At 40.4% G+C, this 20,627-nt stretch overlaps 1 protein-coding gene across 6 annotated transcripts in view; it reads left to right on the forward strand.

Annotated features, from left to right (window-relative positions):
* Nucleotides 1-20,627, forward strand: part of LOC136850627 (uncharacterized protein DDB_G0284459-like) — a 370,523-nt gene that overhangs the window by 16,478 nt on the left and 333,418 nt on the right. For all 6 annotated transcript variants that reach the window (XM_067124330.1, XM_067124327.1, XM_067124329.1 and 3 more), the window contains exons 2-3: nt 14,366-14,704; nt 15,127-15,396. In XM_067124330.1, coding sequence (XP_066980431.1) covers nt 14,449-14,704; nt 15,127-15,396 — 526 coding nt within the window. In that variant the 5' untranslated portion in view covers nt 14,366-14,448. The remainder of the gene's footprint in view (nt 1-14,365; nt 14,705-15,126; nt 15,397-20,627) is intronic.

Below are 20,627 nucleotides of genomic sequence, written 5' to 3' on the forward strand. Positions count from 1 at the left end.
CTGTGGCTCTCTTACCAGGTAAGGATACAACAAGCATTTTTACCGATGTTGACAGATTTCATGTTTCAGAATCATCTTCATATCTGAATGCTTTTGAAACAGAATACGTCCATTTATCCCACTACCTTTCAATGTGGGATTCAGCTATGTAATTACTTGGTTAGTTACATATATGAAAGTGGTATTTTCATGATAAAATTAAGTTTCATATATACTCACCAAGTAATTACAGATCAGGGCCTCCTCCCCTCTGATGGACATTGAGCACAAAAGAAGTTGTTTTGTTCTGTTTTGTTGTACTTATCATTCCCCGACAGAGGGCTGGGTCGTTACCTACACTTATAACAATTGAATCGCTACCACGAACTTCAAATTTTTAACTGGCGAATGTGTAAAAAGTATAGCTATGTAATTACTTGGTAAGTATATATGAAATAATTGTTATCATGAAAATACCATATTTCATACAAAGGCAACACAAGGTTCCACTCTGCTCCCCAGCTAATTTAACCGTGCCTGTCAAGTCTCATCCCCAGATATTTTCTGAGACATCAGTTGTAAACACCTCAGTTCTCTCTCTCTCTCTCTCTCTCTCTCTCTCTCTCTCTCTCTCTCTCTCTCTCTCTCTCTCTCTCTCTCTCTCTCTCTCTCTCTCTCCATCAATGAAACATGAATTACTGTATCAAACTTTTATTACAAAATTGAAAATAATTATAACATTAATACATTCATTTCTTATAGCAACTAAAAAATTATTTTCCTAATTTTTCTGGTAGTAGGCTCAGTCAGCTGGTTCTGAGAAGTGAACATTACAAATGTTGGGACAATCAGATATTTTTATACATTTTGCGATGATATTAGATCAATATAATAATAAGTATATATGGATTCTGTAAGTGAATTAACATTTTATTGATATTTTGCTGTGTTTACATTATTAATATTATTTGAAAATTAGTAAATCATTGTAACATATATACATACACAATAGAATATTTTATCACTGTTGATTGCATTTATAATTTGGTATTTTTTCAATGTATATTTAAATATTCAAGTAAAGTATTTAACTCTACTGTTCTTGTGAGTTCCCAATGTTTCCTCCATCTGAAAAAAGAAAATGGGACAGCTTCAATACTGTATGAGAGAAAATGGCTCTGTCTGAATATAGGGGTAACCTGATTATGTAGTTTTGAAACGTAGCTGTAAGCCATATATTTTTGAGGGTAATGTTGTAAGATGACTTTGAAATTATATTGAAGGGTTTTAGGATGATAGTTAAAGGTATCCAGACAGTCCCCAGTCCCGGGTTACGGCACTTGTCTAGTGACAATGATAACTGGATTTTCACCGCTGATATGTGCCGATCCCGAGTTATTGGCAATTTTCGGTTATAGTCGTGCTGTCGGGAACGGAACCCCCGCCAATAACCAGTGACTGCCTGTAACTGGTGTTTGAACTATTGAAATAGGCAGGTATAGGCTAAGCATTTTTAGAGGGGCGGTCTTTGGTTTTTGAACTATTAAAAAAGCCAGTCATAAGGGTTTTTAGAGGGGGATACCAACTTAACGCAGGTGGTTGTGGTCCCTAATCCCTGTGATTACGGGTGACATACAGTACTGATAGTTGTGCAGCAACATGTGAGAGGGCACAATAGGTCTTTGTTTCTCCTGAATGTCATGCATCTCTTGAAGTTTGTGCGTGGTGCTGAGCCATGTGCATACAGACATGTATGCACATCTGTATGTCTGCATTCAGAGAGTGCAGGCGCTCACTCACCCCCTGCCTGTTTCTTGTATCAGTGTCCTGGAACTGTAACACCGGCCTACCAGGCTTCTCATCTGGGAAAGGCAAGAGAAAGTCCCCTTCCCAGTCTTCTTCTACTATAAAGGCCTTGGCCTCTAAGAAGACGGAAGCACACCTTTGGGACAGCCCCCATCCATGTTTGTGTGAACTGGTCCGCTATTCCCGGGACAGCCTCAGTCCACGTTTGCATGAACGGACTGCTCTCCCTGACGTGTGGCCATCGTCACTGCAGGTTGACGACTGCCCATGGCCTTCCTTACCTGCTGGGACTTCTCCCTCTGGTAGGTCTGTGAAGGGTGCTAGGCATTACTCACCTGTCCCTTCCACCTCCTTGGGGTTTTCCTGGAGCCAGACAGGCCTAGGGTTCGCGACCAGGAACATTCACGCTTCCACCCCAGCCCAACCATGGAAGCATAAGCTCCTGGTATGGTCCTAGGACCTGACCGGTTATATGGTCGAGTGTTAGAGAGCTTGCTAGGGGGCTCTGGTGAGCATCTCTCTCCTGCAGAGGGAGTAGCCCAGGAAGGTTGCGACCTGGAAGAGCTCAAGGTCCCTGTACCCCAGGACTCAGACACCCCTCGAGTTGAAGAGGAGTTACTGTATTTAGAGATAGTCCGTTTGATACAGCGATACAATGATCTCAAGGAAGAGACCACGGTTTCCCCTGTGGACTGTTTGTCAGCCCACAAAGGTTTTTGGGGACCCCAAAAGGAACCCAAAGGTTTGACAGGCTTGCCATGGTTGGGACTTGCTGAAGGGTCTTGGACCAGATGAATTCTCTTGTGTCTGGGCAAGACAATTCACTTATGTCTAGCTGCTAATGCAAGACACTTCCTCAGCCTCTCACTGGCCAGAGGAGATACTACGTGACCTCGGAGAAGGCTTTTGCTGATTAAATAGGTTGACCCGGACCTGGATTGCCTGTGTCCAGGTCTGTCGCTGGACTGCCTCTGTGCAGAGGGAGTTTCCCTTTAGCAGCAGGAGGCAGCAGCACTGGATTAATGACCTTGTTCACCAGGCAGTGGCCAAGACCTCCAGGTCTTTGTGTGTCACTGCAGCCTGACCTTTGGGTCAGGCTGGCACTTCCTCTTTGGGTCCTAGGAAGTCCCTTGCTTCCAAGGGCCCCCGCAGGAGTACCTGCTAGGAAGGGTGCGCAACAGTGCCACTTTCAGCCCCCTGCACAGCCTGGGAGAGGGGGGGACAATGGTAAGAAGGGAGGAGGATGCTAGGGGCGGCTTTCCTCTTCTTTTGCTGCCACAGGGGTTGGGCTATTGAATTATTGGGCAACATGGTAGCGATACGGAGCGGAAGCCTGGGTAGTGAATGTCCTAAGGGTAGGATATCTACTACCCTTCGAGTTTCCGCCACAGTATATTATCCATGTATGATGCTGTACTACATGGGGTACATACAGTGACTTGATTACTATAATATGTATGCATTCTGATTATGGAATGCCCTTATGTGTAATATTTTCTTTGAAGAGTTTCTGATTTTATGTTCTGTATTGAAGTTCTGTAATAGATAAATATTTCAGTGATTTCTGAATTAATCTGAATACAGTACTGTACATATAAAATATATAAAAGCTGTGGAATTAAAATTTATCTTTTTACTGTATTCAAGTTTGAGTTGAGACTTTCAGTACTGTCTTGGAGTGTCTTATGTGCAATACAATAATCACAAGTTGAATTTCTAGTTCCAGTACAGTGTTATACTAAAAAGGGGGAGGATATAGTGTATGTGTTCCTTAATGTTATAAAAGAAACAGTTTTCTGTAATGTGCTGCATCCGTAACTCTTGGGAACATTCTGCATATTGTGGCCATTTTGTTGTTGTTGTGGCTGCATAGAGTGGAAGCATGGCAACTTAAAGGAATAAAGAAGTGCCCAGGAACTTGAGTGTTTCATCTCAGCCATCCTCCATCCTTACCAAGTCAGGGCTTAAATTGCACAGATACTGCAGTACAACAGGGTTTGTTACTCAGTGATGAACTCAAAAGCTTTAAGCTCGGATGAGCTGAAGCTTCAAAAGCTTTTAGTGGCCATGCACCTCAGCAATTAACGTCACTTTTTACATTGCCTGGACAGAACAGAAATACTGAAATTAGTCGTTTACTGTATAGGTACAAGCCTTTATGTGTTCCTCCTCTGTCTTCATTTTCCAATGGTTGATAATTTTTGAACCCTTAAACGCCGAGCCTCTATTTACAAAAACATCTCCCGTATGCTGGCGGCGTTCGGTGAGTTAGCGCCGAAGCAGAAAAAAAGTTTTTTTCAAAAAATCACAGCATGCTTAGTTTTTAAGATTAAGAGTTCATTTTTGGCTCCTTTTTTTGTCATTGCTGGAAGTTTAGTATGCAACCATCAGAAATGAAAAAAAATATCGTTATCATATATAAATATTGAAATATATGACAGCGCAAAAAATTTTTTCAAATATAATTTTATACAAATCGCGCTGTGAGCAAAACGGTTAAAGCTAACGGGTTATTTTGTTTTTCTTTGTATTGTACACTAAATTGCGATGATTTTGGTATATAACAAATTGTAAAACGATCAAAGCAACACAGAGAAAATATTATCACAAATGATGCATGAATTGTAACGCGAGGACGTAAAAAAATGATTTTTTCAAAAATTCACCATAAATCGAAATATTGTGCTAGAGACTTCCGTTTGTTGAAAAATGAAGCTAATTGATTGAATATTACTAGACTGTAAGTGCTTTAGCTTACAATTGCAGTTTTCGACCATTTCGGTCGAGTTAAAGTTGACCGAAAGTCGAATTTTTTCTATTTATCGTGATTTACATGAAAATATTTCAAAACTGATAAAAGCTACAACCATGAGTTATTTTCTGTTGTATTGTACATGAAATTGCGCCATTTTCATATATAAAACTTTATGTAACGACTAATATAAAACGGTGCAAATATTACGACAACGTGACAAAAGAATTTCTGAGATGTTCGGCCGAGTTACCGCGCGGACGTAAGGAAAATGTTTTTTTCAAAAATTCACCATAAATCGAAATAGTGTGCTAGAGACTTCCAATTTATTGCAAAATGAAGTTAAACGATTGAATATTACTAGAATGTAAGAGTGTTAGCTTACAATTGCATTTTTTTTACCATTTCGGTCGAGTTAAAGTTGACCGAAGGTTGAAATTTTGGCAGTTATCGTGATTTATGTGAAAATATTTCAAAACTGATAAAAGCTACAACCATGAGCTATTTTCTGTTGTATTCTACATGAAATTGTGCATATTTTCATATATAAAAGTTTATGTAACAACTAATGTAAAACGATACAAACATTACGACAACGTGACGAAAGAATTTCTGAGATGTTCAGCCGAGTTACCGTGCGCAGACGTAAGGAAAAAGTTTTTTTTTTTTTTTTTTTTTTTTTTTTTGCAAAATGAAGGTACATGATTGAATATTACTAGAATGTAAGATTTTTAGCCTATAATTGCATTTTTTGACTGTTTCGGTTGAGTTAAAGTTGACCGAAGGTTGAAATTTTGGCAGTTATCGTAATTTATATGAAAATATTTCAAAACTGATAAAAGCTACAACCATGAGTTATTTTCTGTTGTATTCTACATGAAATTGCGCACATTTCCATATATGAAACTTTATGTAACGACTAATATAAAACAGTGCAAACATTATGACAACGTGACGAAAGAATTTCTGGCGCGGACGTAAGGAAAAAGTTTTTTTCAAAAATTCACCATAAGTCGAAATATTGTGCTAGAGTCTTCCAATTGGTTGCAAAATGAAGGTAAATGATTGAATATTACTAGAATGTAAGAGGTTTAGCTTACAATTGCGTTTTTTTACATTTCGGTCGAGTCAAAGTTGACCGAAGGTTGAAATTTTGGCAGTTATTGTGGTTTATATGAAAATATTTCCAAACTGATAAAAGCTACAACCATGGGTTGTATTTTGCTGTATTTTACATGAAATTGCACACATTTTCATATATAAAACTTTATGTAATGGCTAATATAGAACAGTGCAAAAATTACGACAAAATGGCGAAAGAATTTCTGAAATTTTCGGGCGAGTTACCATGACGGCGTAAGAAAAAGTTTTTTCAAAAATTCACCATAAATCAAAATATTGTGCTAGAGACTTCCAATTGGTTGCAAAATGAAGGTACATGATTGAATATTACTAGAATGTAAGAGTTTTAGCTTACAATTGCGTTTTCGACCATTTCAGTCGAGTCAAAGTTGACCGAAGGTTGAAATTTTTGAAATTTTTGACACCCAACAGACAATTTTAGTCGACGTATGGTACGTCCACTTGACACCCAACAGACAATTTTAGTCGACGTATGATACGTCCAGTAGGGTTTAAGGGTTAATTAACTTACAGCTATAACAGGAGAGATCACCTCACCTTTGTTATACCAGTAAATAATGCTTTCGTAACCTCTGAAGACCCACAAAGAATTCACATATACTTGTCAAAGTACTGATTTATATTTATGAAACAGAGTTTTAAAGGATTTTCTCTGATTTTAGCCAAAATAGTCCGTAAGTCTCATGTTCTGGATATAAGGGAACCATGCAGCATTGTAAAGAACAAGATTGATAACTCCTGTTGCATGTATTTCTGTCAGTTAAGTTACAAGAAGGTTGTAAGTCCAGTTAAAGTGACATGATAATAATTATAACTGGTTAGGTTTACCCATTACCTTGTTTCATATTTTTTTTTTATACAGCAATGTTGATACCTCAAAGGAAAGTATATATTTCAGTACACTCCCTGAACACTTGAATTCGCCCTTAATCCCACTAGCCCAAACAGCTCTCGATTACCAATCCCACTAGAGGGAAATTTTAATAGCCAGCATTACCAACGCTGTAGGTAAAATCTTGTTACTTGAGCTACCATAAAAAATGGTTGGCAACGCTGACACAGGTGTGTGCCAACATTCCTACCTTCGTCAATTGCTTTTTGTTCGTGCTGCTGGACGGTTGTTTCCTTCCGTGGTGCTAAGTTTAATCCTATTGCCCGACCTCTCTTTTGTATATTTGGATTTCTGGTGAAGACCTGGATTGTATTTACTGGTTTTTTCTCCTGGATTTATGACTTCTGCTTGGTTGCTGAGTTTTTTCTGGATATCTTCGATGTGGAATGTTTTTGGATTTGGACGCGCCAGTTCCCGGTCTCGATTGGTCATCATGGACAAGTCTTCTCTTTCACCTTCTACTACCGTGCCTTTGGCTTCGACTTTGACTGCCCCTACAACTGTGGATGCTAGCGCTCATCGCTCCTGTTCTTCCTACAAGAGACGGATGAGTACCTTGAGACACAATAGACATTCAGTCTGTCAGGTATGTAGACAGGTTAAGTGTGATGTGCAGACTTGCCACGATGAATGTTCCGCTTGGATGGTAGAAGAGATGGAGGATTACATTTGTCATTGCAAGTCGTTGGCTTGTAAGGGTGGCAAACGGCGGTCAGATTCTTCAGGCCTCAAGTGTCTCAGGCTTCTGCTACAGATCAGCCGAAAGATTTAGCAAGTTCAGAGGTAGTCAAACAGATAAGAGGATAGGATTGCAAGTATGACAAATTTAATAGCCAGTCGTTTTCAACAATTTTCAGATAGGGAGAGTAGTAGTGTTAGGATGTCTAATCCTTCTTCCTTTTCAGCTGCCCTGCCTGTTCCAGAACCAGCCCTAACGGATGCTGAGGGTAATGGAGAACCACAAGCCTCCGAATGGGTAGGTTCTGCCTGCCCCCTTGGTGCAGAGCAGGCAGTGAAGGATCCCTCCCAACCCCCATGTAGTGTTGATGATAAATTTAATGTTGAAAATGTTAGTCAGGATCAGGATCTAGGTGTGACAAAGACGGATTGGTCTGGGGTAGGTAGTGAGGAGAAAGTATTAAGTGTGCAGTGGTGTTCTGGACGGGTTCCGGTTTCGGGTTCGAGTGGAATTTGTGCTCCGGCAAAATTTTCACCTTCATCGCTTCTTTTTCGGTCTGGCTCAAAGTCACAGGTCAGTGCTTCAGTTCCTGTGGTGCAGAATCCTTTTGTTTTAGCTCCTAATGCTCTTTCAACTGTTTCTGAGTCTTCTACTTTAGTTTCCCCCTTCTCTGTTTTTCCTACTCCTTCATCTAGCAAGGCAGATTCTGGTGTGTCTTTTTTGTCTTCTAAAAATGGTTTGTGTGATCGGCAATTGGATGTAGCGGAATTGGATGTGGCGCCAATGGTCTTCTTCGGGCAAGTCTCGCCTGCTTAAAAGGTCTTGTGGTGTCTCGCCTGAGGCAGTACCAAAGAAGCGAATGCTTGTTCATGCTTCTCCTTCCCCTGGTTGTAGTTGTTGGGAGGCTCCGGAGGTGTTTTCGCCTTCCTGAGACAGTGAGGGAGCACCGGAGTTGGCTCCAAGGTGTCGATTAGCTTCTGCTAAGAAGAGTAAGAGGATTTTGCTGGATGTGGAGGTGCAAAAGCAGTCGTTTCGACTGGATGATGAAGAGGTAGTGTGTGAGCGCCAGTATTAGGAGAACCGCATTCTTGCGCCTGAAGCTTCAACTCGGTCGTTGGCGCCAACTTGCATCTCATCTGCCAGACGCTCGGGTTCTCAAACACGTAATTCCGAGTAGGAAGTTCAGGACCTTTTGGCAATTTCCATTCAAGCGAAGTTGGATGAGATTTTGGGTTTTGTGCAACCCACTCAGAACAAGACTCGTTCTATGGTAGTTGTTTCCCCTACACATTCAGACGAGGAAGCAGATGAAGAAGGTGGTGAGGAAATAGAACAGGAGAGTCGCAGTTCCACCGCTTACAAGAAGCTTTTGAAATTCTTTGTTGAGAGTTTTCCGGATTCGTTCTCTCATGTAGCGCCTTCCTCTCCGGACTCCTCTCTCTCGAGGGATTGGAAGAAGAGTGCTTCACAATTTACGAAGATTGTTTTGTCTTTTTCGGCACGGAAAGCACTAAAAGGGATTGCTGCTTGGCTCCTTAAGAAGAAGGAGCAGGGGAGGACTATCTTCTGTTTTCCTCCTTCCAGAGTGATGTCTTGGAGACAACTCTGCTATGAGACTGGGAAAGCCTTCTCTTTGGGAGTTTCTGCCTCCTCCCAGGGAGACTTCTCGGGGCTTATCGACGCTTCGAGACATTCAGCTTTTAATTCAGCGAAAGTTGTGTTTTATACGCTCGAACTGGATCACCTGTTGAAGCACATCTTTCGTATTTTTGAGGTGGTCAGTTTTTTGGACTGGTCCATTTGAGCGTTGGGCCGCAAGATTTCTGCATGTTCTTCTTTGGATGAGGTGATGTTTATAGATGTATCGGAAGTCCTTAACGTTTTAGATCAAAGAGTTATCGATGCTGCTTAGGGACTGACTGCTATGTTTTCTTTAGGCGCCCTTAAGAAGAGAGAATTATGGTGTTCTGTCCTTACGAAGGGAGTGTCAAGAATTCAGAGGTTGGCCATGTTGTTTGCACCTCTTAAAAAGAAGAACCTTTTTCCAGAGGAGCTGTTAGTTGAGATTTCTTCAGTTCTTCAGAAGAAATCTACGCAGGATTTACTGGCTCAACCCTCCAAAAGACCAAGAGAGACTTCTGTTGCTTTGCCAGTTTATGCGTCTGACTTCGTCTTCTTCATCTGGGTCTTCATCTTCGCGTGGAGTACCCTTTTGAGGTAGAGGAGGTTCTAGAGGTTTGGCAAATTCTAGAGGAAGAACAAGGGTCCCTCTTAGATCAGTTAAGAAAGTTCCCCAGTCCGCCTTGAGAAATGAGAAGCACATCCTCTATGCAGGTGGAAGCAAGACTTCTACTGTTTTGGAGGTGTTGGAGAGAGATAGGAGCAGAGAGCTGGCTTGTCCTGGCTTCTGCAATCGCCTGTTTATAGTTCCCAAAGCTTCAGGGGGTTGGAGACCCGTGTTGGATGTCAGTGCATTAAACAAGTTTGTAGAACGGACAAAATTCAGCTTGGAGACCAACAACATGGTTCTATCATCCATCAGAGAGGGAGATTGGATGGTAACAGTTGTTGTGCAGGACGCATATTTCCATGTCCCAATACATCAGGAGTCTCAGGAGTATCTACGCTATGTATTCGGGAACCAAGTTTTCCAGTTTCAGGTTCCCTGTTTCAGCCTTTCGACAGCACCTCAAGTTTTTACCAGGATTCTAGCCCCATTTTCAAAGTGGCTCCATCAACAGGGGATCAGGATATCTCTTTATTTTGGGACTGGCTTTTTCAGTCGGGAACTCTAGCGAAGTGCACAGAGGATCTTCAAGTGACTTTAAGATTAGCAGAGGAGTTGGGTCTTCTAATCAACCATCAGAAGTCGTGTCTGATCCCTTCTCAGAAGACAGTATATTTGGGAATTCAGATAGATGCAGTGGATTTTTGGGCTTCTCCATTGGCTCAAAGAGTCGATTCTTGCCTTCAGAAAGTTTCAAAGTTTCTGGCTCTCAGAACTTGCTCTGCGAACAAATGGATGAGCCTTCAGGGAACGTTGTCATCCCTAGAGATGTTCGTGGTTCTGGGGCGCCACATGAGGCCATTAAAATTTTGTCTAAAAGCGAAGTGGCAGAGGAAGGAATTTCCAGATTCCTTCATTTTCGAGATTTCCGAGGAAATCAAGAAGGATCTGTTTTGGTGGCTGTCAAGAGAAAGATTGACAGAAGGAAAGTCTCTAGCTCTATTGAACCCCGACCTAACATTTTTTTCAGATGCATCCGACCAGGGATGGGGTGTGGTCTAGGAGACAGAGAGACATCGGGAGTTTGGAGCAAAAGCCAACAGAAGTGGCATATCAGCATGAAAGAATTGATAGCTGTTCATCTAGGGTTGACAGAATTTGCAGAACAGATAAGAGGGAAGGTAGTAGTAGTCCATTCAGACAATGTAACAGCTCTGTCATATATTTGGAAACAAGGAGGCACTCACTCATTCTCCCTTTGCGAGGCGACGCGAATTCTGTTATTGTGGCTGAAGCAAAATCAGACGCAAGTATTGACAAGGTTTGTTCAAGGGAAACTAAATGTAAGGGCAGACTTGCTCAGTCGCAAGAAGCAAGTGATCTTGACGGAATGGACTTTGCACCCCTTGGTATGTCGGCAAATATGGAAGTGTTTGGGGACTCTGCTGGTAGACCTATTTGCCACAGCCAAGAACAACAGACTTCCAATTTATTGTTCTCCAATTCCGCACCATCAGGCTTGGGCTACGGATACCGTGGCTCAGAATTGGGAGAATCTGGATGTTTACGCCTTCCCGCCATTCAAGATGGTCAGGGAAGCATTGAACAAACTTAGGACATCCAAGAACGTCAGAATGACTCTGATCGCCCCATTTTGGCCATCGAGGGAATGGTTCCCAGATCTGCTGGAACTTCTGACAGAATATCCAAGGCTTCTACCTCAAAGGAAGGATCTAATCAGGCAGCCTCACGTAAGAAAGTTCCATGAGGGTCTGTCAGGTCTAGTGCTAACTGCGTTCAGACTATCAACCGTCTCCTCAGTGACAAGGGATTTTCTCAGCAAGCTTCAGGAGCTATCGCAGAATGTAGCAGGAGGTCTTCTTCGGACGTATACCAGGCCAAGTGGAATGTTTTTAGAGACTGATGCAGGAGAGGGGAGTCTCTTCTTCTAAGACATATTTAGCGCAAGTGGACGATTTTTTCTTGTACTTGAAGAAGACGAAGCTATTATCTACCTCTACCATTAAAGGGTACAGGGCTATGTTGGGCTCGATGTTTCGACACCGTGGTCTAGATTTGTCTGGTGACAAAAGATTTGTCCGACTTAGTTAAGTCCTTCGATAAGGAGAGGACGGAAGGACCAAGATTAATAGGCTGGAACTTGGACGTGGTTCTGAAGTGGCTTAGGAGTGATAGATTCGAACCTCTCAGTACTGTGTCTTTGAGGGAGACGATGAGAAAGACACTATTTTTAGTAGCCTTAGCTACAGTGAAGAGGGTAAGTGCATACCTTAAATAAAAAAGTAGATTTTGCAAATGGAAATGCTATCTGTTCCTTTAATATGGGTTTTATGGCCAAGAATGAAACCCATTCCAGGCCTTGGCCATGGTCATTCGAGATTCGTAATCTGACAGATCTAGTTGACAGAGAAGAGGAGAGACTCTTATGTCCCGTTAGAGCTCTCAAGTTCTATATTCAAGTGACCAAGTCTGTTGGAGGTAACTCGGACCATCTCTGGTGCTCTGTTAAGAATCCCTCTCAACCCGTCAAAAAACACGTTGGCTTTCTTTATTCGGAGTGTAATAGTGGAGGCTAACCCCCATGCCCTTGGTTTCCGGAACTCTTAGAGCTTCTCAGGGAAGTTCCGATGTTCCTACCTATGCAGAAAGATCTTCTCAGACAACTGCATTTTTTTTTTTCACCATTATCGTCCAAACCCTTGCGTGCTGAACGTAGTTGCATGGCGACTGTTGAGTGAGCAGCTAGACAGGCCGGACTCTCTAAAGCTGTGGCTAGACGGCTTTCTTTCAGCTTGAGAAAGTCAGCCTGTAAGCTTTACCAGGTCAGATGGACAATGTATAGAAGTTGGTGTCGTGAGGAAGGTCATTCCATCTCCAGACCTTCTATTGCTAAGATAGCTGATTTTCTTTTATTCCTCTGGAAAATCAAGGGTCTTTCGTATTCGGCTATTGCTGGCTACCACTCAATGCTCAGCAGTACATTTAGTTTCCATCTTCCTGAAATTTCTAGTTGTAAGATCATCCATGATTTATTATGTTCTTTTAAAATTGAATGTCCTGTCTTGCCGAGTCTGGCCCCTCCTTGGGATATGTCGGAAGTACTTCAATTTTTGCATTCCCCTGCTTTTGAACCCATTGAAGCTAAGAAAGTGGTTTTTCTTACGGCTTTAGCTACAGCCAGAAGGGTGGGTGAGCTTCAGGCAGTTTCTAGGCTGGTTGCCTATGTGGGAAAGAACATGCATCTGTCTTTTCTTGTGGATTTTGTGGTGAAGACGGAGTTGGAGGTTAACCCTCTGCCTCGTTTGTTTAGGGTTCTTTCTCTGCAAGAGTTTGTTGCTGGTGATCCAGCGGAGATGTCTTCATGTCTGATGCGGGCATTGAAAGTCTATTTGTCAAAGGTCGAGAAACTCCGTCCTTGTCCGCGTACACTTTTTGTCTCTGCAGAGTCCTTCCCATCTGCAGTCAAAGAATGCAATTAGTTACTTTCTGAGGGAGGTGATTTCCCAGGCTGCTCCTGGTTCTTCTTCATCATCTTCAAGCTCTGTCTTACCCCGAGCGCACAGTATTCGGAGTATGGCCACTTCATCTTCCTTTCTAAGGAATTATTCAGTGTCTTCTAGTCAGGAGGCGGCTACTGGGAAGTCCATCTCAGTGTTTACTTCTTTTTACTTAAGAGACGTTCGTTTCGCCTCATCGGAGGTGTATTCTCTTAGTCCGTGTGTAGCAGCTAACCCTATTATCTAGGGTGTGTTCATTTTAGTTGAGGTGGTATTCTCTCAGTTAGGAGGTTCTGAGGTTAACCAGATAGAGGAATCCCTTTTAGTCTTAAGATAGTATAATCACATGAACTTAGGTTTAGTACATTTTAAGTAGCTTAGTCTTTGATAGTTTCCCTACGAGAGTCCAAGGGGGTGCTCTAGTAGGTTAGGTTCTTTCATTGGTGCTGAGATACTTCGTCGCTTGTCGGTCGTTGGGCCTTATCTGCAACGTAGATGGGTTACCTGGAGGGACAGCGGCTCTGCACACTGCTTCATTCCCCTCCATATATGAGAGGTTCTGAAGAGCCACATGGGAGGTCAACGGACCGAGACAGTACTGATCTGACTGACGATCAAAGTACTCTCCAGCATGTCTCTTCACTGAAAGCATTGATTGATATGGTGAGTGTATGATTAAAGAGATATCCTGTGCAGAGCAGATTGGTGAGCTACCATCTCTGTGGTTGTAAAAAGGAGCGTGCAGTAGAATTGATCCGTCCTCCTTTAAATGATGTTAATCGGGCAAATTCAGCTGTTCAGGGAGTGTATTGCAATATGAAGTTTTCATAATAAAGCTAATATTGTAATACTTACCTGAACACCTGAATGATTCCTACCCTCCTTTCCCCACATCAATTTTGACCTTGAATAAAGCAATTGATGAAGGTAGGAGTGTCGGCACACACCTGTGTCAGTGTTGCCAATCTATTATGGGAGCTCAAGTGACAAGATTTTACCTACAGCATTGGTAACGCTGGCTGTTAAAATTTCCCACTAGTGGGACTGGCAATTGAGAGCTGTTCGGGCGAGTGGGATTAAGGGCGAATTCAGGTGTTCAGGTAAGTATTACAATATTAGTTTTATTATGTATGAAAACTTCATGTTTCGGGAAAAGTAAATCTCAGATTCACTGAAAGAGGGAGGTTTAATTAGCTGTTTCAGACCATGTCTGAGATATGTAATAAATGCTTCACTGTGTTCCTCATGAAGCCTGAATGTTAGGAAGTAGATTGTATGTTATCATTGTTGGATGATTTGCTCTTTACTTAATCATAATTTTTCATTATTTCTCATTCTAATTCATATAATTCATCAATCTGATTTGTAGGAACTCCAGCAAAAAAGGCAGTAACTCCTGTTAGGAAAGGTGCAGTGAAGAAGAAAGTAATTAGAAAACCAGTTGCAAAAGCCATGACTAAGAAGGCGGCTGATAATACTCCAAAAAAGGCAGCTGCTACTCCTACAGGTGCTACTGGAGATACCAAAACCACTCCTGCCAAGAAGAAGCCTGTTGGAGTCAGGAGGCAAAATACTAGATTGAAGAAGGCTCAAAATTCCAACAATGAGGAAGGGAGTCAAATTACTGAAGAAGCAGGTGTTGGTGAAACCCCACATTTGACTGTTGTAGAAGACAAAAATTTATCAGAAGAAACTCCAGTTGAAGATGGTGAGAGATCTTTGGAATATTTTATCTCCTCAGTAAGCTTGTACTGTTTCTTTCCAGAGGTCTAGTCAAGCCTTGCCCCAAGTTAGGTGATTTTTACCTGGTAGAAATCAATTCATGAAATGTATTTCATAATTTTATGTTGACTTTAGTCTTGGAAGTACCAGTTTTTTTATAGAGCTGCAGTATTTAAGTGATTTTAACTATACCTAGTTTATTCCACCTTTGTTTCAGTAGTTTTTCTCAGGTCTTTTATAATAACTAATTTTACTTTACTTTGTTTACATCTTAATATATCATATTTATTGCACTTATAAGTACTATATTTGTTCAGTGCTTCTTTCAGATGAACTGTCTATTGCTGTTGCTTAGTTTGTCTTAATATTGGATATAAAATTTTTTCTTAGTGCAGTACATTTTTTCAGCTGGTCATGAAGCAGTCGTTAAGAAAGAGCCCACAGAAGATGCTGTAGATAGGGGTTCCTCAGATTCCAAGGAACCAGGAGATAGTATAGACCAAGTAAAAGAAAACAAAACTGCCTCAGTTGGCACTTCATCGAGTTCCAAAATTCTTAGAAGTACTTCTGTAGGAAGTTCATCAGGTTCCAAGGAGACGTCAGGTGGACTTAGCAAAGTTGAAAAGAACAGAAGTATTTTTTCTGTCAAGAAGGAAGAAAAAAGTTCTCCAGGCAAAGGTGAGACTCTCAACTTTTCTGGTTGTTTTTTTGTTTGTTAAGTAATGCAGTCTATACAGTTTTAAGTGGAAATATGTTTTAATGAGTGTAGTTGTTACATTATAATTAGTTTATTAGGGTTTAAAAATACCTCAGCACTCTCAGCTTAATGGACAGATAAAGAGGTTTAGCTTCCCAACAAAATTGAAGGCCCGGTTGCATAGCTTACATGATACCCTTGAGCCTGTATATCAGTTGCATTAAAATGTCTCATTTTTTCCTCACTCTTCTGCATCTGTATTTCATAAGTTTTGATAATGGTAGCACCTCTTTAATATGCTGTTAGTACTGTGGTGTAAATAATCAAATTTACATGTGAATGTTCTCATTTCACTTGTCAGTTACAGTCATACTCCAAACTTACGTGAGGTTAGGTTCCAGAACCCCTCACACAGGGTGAATTTTCGCGTAAGTTTGGCATGGTCTCTAAAAATGCTAATAAATGCTTATTTCTAAAGTTTAAACACTAAATATGACCCTAATCATGCTCCCAAATTGTTAAGTTAACTTTTAAATGAAATTTAAGTTACTGTAATTTCATTTAAAAGTTAGCTTAATACATTACCCTTAAAAAAGAGAAATAAATGGTTTACATAAAAATTGAGAGTTGTAAGAGAATTTCTCTCTCTCTCTTTCTCCCCTTCCAACCATCTATTTTTAGAATCCTCTCACCTCTTTTTAACAACTTTTTTATTCTGCTCTCTTTCTCTTTGTTCTGAAATGCTTTTTCATGAACAAACAGTGTTTTATATTTTGACTAATACAACTCTTAGTTATTATGTCTCTTTGTTTTAGAACGTATTTGCAACACTAGCGCATTTACACTTCGTAGACGATGCAGGTCAAATTAGATCAATTTAAACTATCGACTGTACAGGTAAAGACGTACAGAGAATTAATATGTTGTAAAAATGTGTGAGCGCTAACTATGAGAGAGAGAGAGAGAGAGAGAGAGAGAGAGAGAGAGAGAGAGAGAGAGAGAGAGAGAGAGAGAGAGAGAGAGAGAGAAACCAACACGAACAGTAAAGAATCGCCTGGTTCAAGGGTTGTCCTTACTTAAGAGGGTGAAATTACTTATCAATTATTACGGAGACAGAGAATAAGAGAGAGAGAGAGAGAGATTGTCCTTACTTGAAATGTCAAGTTATATTATTTATGAATTATTACAGAGAGAGAGAGAGAGAGTTAGCTTAATACATTACCCTTAAAAAAAGAAATAAATGGTTGACTTAAGAATATAGTGTTGTGACTCTCTCCCCCATTCCACCAATCTATTTTTAGAAGTCTTCTGACCCTCGTTTTTACAAACTTTTTTATTCTGTCACTTTCTCTTTGTTCTGAAATGCTGTATGTCTCTGTGTTTTAGAACTGCACATTTACAGTTTGTAAACGGTACAGGTAAAATTAGATCAATTCAAAATTACCTACTGTACAGTTGAAGACATACAGAGAAACAGTGCTGTAATATGTAGGTTGGCTAACTTTGAACGAGAGAGAGAGAGAGAGAGAGAGAGAGAGAGAGAGAGAGAGAGAGAGAGAGAGATAACAGTTGTTCTTACTTAAGAGAGTGAAATTTTTTATGAATTATTACGGACACAGAGAGAGAGAGAGAGAATTACAAGAAAAATTTGACCACTGATTAGCAACACTCCCCTTGTCATGTTAAATGACATGTCGGACAGCTTTTGCCTTCCACCTTCTTACAAAAGATGACGGAAGAATTTGTTTGTTCAAGATAATATGAATTTTGTATTACAGTTTTATTATTATTATTATTATTATTATTATTATTATTATTATTATTTAATTTTATTAATCTTATTAATATTTGAAAATTAGTACTTACATAAAAAAGTTTATTATACAAATAAACATACCTGTATACATGTACCATAAAAATTCATCTCACTTAAAGAAAGAGAGAGAGAGAGAGAGAGAAATTATTACTTTTAATAATATTTAATGTTATTTAATTTACACATAGAAGCTTGAAAACTTATAAATTACATAAAAAAATTAAACAAATACTTTTGCAGGGTTTCTCAGTGTTCGGAAATGTTCTCGTGTCTGTGAAAAACTCCTGTATGACCATTAGTTAGGTTCCAAAGAAAAATTTGTGTGTCTGTGAATTCGTGCAACTTGAATCGCGCAAGTTCAAGGTATTACTGTACATGTAAATTTTAAGTTTCATGAGCCAGTGTATGAATGGCTAACTGTCTGTTTACCCACGTTGTCTTTCATTATGTACAGTATCATTATTATACATGTTCATTTCATATAAGTAACTTACCAAGTAATTACATAGCTAATGATTATGCTTGCACGGCATCCTAAATTTAAAATTTGCGGTATTGCATCAGTTGCAAAACGGAGGGTGACAGGCCCCGCTCACTGCAAGAGGAGCTGGATGGTTGCCATAAAGATCTGCTAGCCAATGACAGCCCTCTACTTCTGTTCTATTTATAGACATGTCGTGACGGCACTAAGTTTGAACGTTGCCGTGATCCTGATAATTTGACCGCTGATGGCAAAAATTACTCAATGATTTGCTTTATATAATTATTTCTTCATGAAAACATGAATTCAACAATAATTTTAACTTTAATTAATATAGTGTAATATAGTGGTATGAAAAATCCCACAACAGTCTGTTGTGGTGATGCGTCATCACTTGCGAATCCTTCCCGGACCATCCTCAGATTTATGACTGCAAACTGATGACGACATCAGTAACAGTAAAAAACAACCCTCTCCAAGATCGATATGATGAAATGTATTTTATAGACTTATTTATCGTTAAAATTCACAAGTTTTAAGGAATGTTAATGTTGAAAACCAGATGTTTTAGTGAACTTGAGGTCTTAATTGTCGCACTATTTTATTACTGATGATCTTAATCATCTCACATATATTTAACAGTATATTAATATAGATAATAATAAACTATAATGAACAAATAACTAAAATAGGAACATGATAAAAGGAAAAAAAAATCTTACTCTTCATTTTGGAGACCACTTCATGTTACTTAACAGTTAGGCGTTCATGTCTTTGCCTAGGCATCTACATATGTGGCTGAATTCTGTCATTTTTATCATGTTTTATTCTTCATTTTTCATCTTTTACCATGGACTTTAATTAAAATGTTTCTACATTGGTTTATTATTCATACTCTATGAATGTGATGAAATACAGTATATTTATAGATACTTATGCATATATATAGATATTGCTGGTTAAACCAGACCATCGGCTAAGCGGACACCCTGACCCCTATTAGTCCGTCTTAACAAGGATCAGCTGTATAAAGAAGCATGATGGGACCCTCTCCTGCTCCCTTTGTTAAGCTACGAAGGAATTTCTCATTTGGGTGGACCAGAATCGAGTGAGGATAGTCACCCACTTCATCCAAGGAAAAATGAACGTCTTGGCAGACAAACTAAGTCATTGGGGGCAGATCCTTCCGACAGAATGGACCCTGAACTCCATGGTTTGTAACAGTATATGGAAGCTCTGGGGCAGACCGACTCTGGACCTGTTTGCCACATCAAAGAATCACCGTCTTCCTCTCTTTTGTTTGCTGGTTCTGGACCCTCAGGCATGGGCAACCGACGCATTACTTGTAAATTGGTCGAATTTGGACATTACACCTCCGTTTTGGCCACTCAAGGAATGTTTCCCAAACCCCCTGAAACTTCTAGTGGATTTCCCCAGACTGCTCCCACAAGATCCACGTCTACTCAAACAGCCCCTCCTTTGGAGATTCCACCAAGGACTATCCACTCTAGCTCTGACAAGTTTCAGACTGTCCAGAGACTTGTCAGAGCGAAGGGATTTTCAAGGCAAACTGCGGAAGCTATTGCGGGATGTAGATGTCAGTCTTCTTGCTAGATCCACCAATCCAAGTGGGCTGTCTTCCATCGATGGTGTAGCAGTTGTAACATCTCGTCTGCTAAAACCCCTACAGCCCAGATAGCAGACTTCCTCCTATTCCTGAGGACTGCCAAGGGGCTCTGTCCATCAATAATCAAAGGCTATAGAGCAATCTAGGGTTTGTATTTAAGCATAGGGACCTAGATTTAGCTTCTAACGAAGATCTTAGTGACCTCATTAAGTCCTTTGAGACTTTCAAGCAAGCAAGAGTTGACTCCATATCTTGGAACTTGGACGTAGTTCTAAAGTGGTTAACAGGCCCCATTTTCAAGCCTCTTTGTTCCACATCCCTTAAGACCTTGGGGAAGAAAACTCACTTCCTTGTAGCCTTGGCTACTGCCAAGTGAGTAAGTGAACTACAAGCCATGGACAAGCGAATTGGTTTCGCCCAGGCAGACACAGTCTATATTTTTACTTTAGGTTTCTTGGCAAAGAACAAGATACCATCCAACCCCTGGCCTTGCTCGTTCACCATTAAGAATCTTATGGACACCCTCGGTCCAGAAGAAGAGGAAAGGGTCCTTTGCCCTGTTAGGGCCCTTCGGTGTTACCTAGACAGAACCAAGAGAATCAGAGACCCTTCCAGAAATCTCAGGTGCTCTAACAGAAATTCCTCTCGTTCCCTTTCTAAAAACACATTGTCATTTTTTCTTAGGGATCTAATTACAAAATCTCACTCATAAATCCAGGAGGACGTTCTGCCTACCTCTAAGGTGAGAGCTCATGAGATCAGAGCGGTCGCCACCTCATTTGCTTTCAGGCATAATATGTCACTTTCAGGAATCCTTCAGTCAACTTACTGGCAGTGTAATTCCATTTTTGCAACTCACTATTTGAAAGATATAGAGACAGTTTTTGAAAATTGCAGTACCCTTGGTCCATTATCAGTGGCTGGCATGGTATTGGAAGAAGAAGCGTAGGAAGCGTTCCTTCCTATCTGTGACCTCTTCGACCTCTTCACCTTTTTGGGGGGACTCTGGGGTTACTTTATACCCGGAGTGCCCATCAGTCTTTAGTGGTTGGGTTATGGTTTTTAATTATTTTACTGTGTAGGTGACAGCATTGTTTGGTCTTTTTGCCTTTTTGGTAATATACCCAGAGCAAGGTCAAACTACTCTTATGTTTTGTGGGTAATTGGAATCTCCTTTACTCCAAAACTCCTGATTAAAAGTAGTGACTACTTGTGACTATTCTGCTAAGTTTAAGTCAAGATGAGGGCTGACCAGAGGCAGTAATCACCTGCAGTAGCTCTCTTACCA

Source organism: Macrobrachium rosenbergii, chromosome 22 (genome assembly GCF_040412425.1).
Source record: "Macrobrachium rosenbergii isolate ZJJX-2024 chromosome 22, ASM4041242v1, whole genome shotgun sequence".
Taxonomy (NCBI): Eukaryota; Metazoa; Arthropoda; class Malacostraca; order Decapoda; family Palaemonidae; genus Macrobrachium; species Macrobrachium rosenbergii.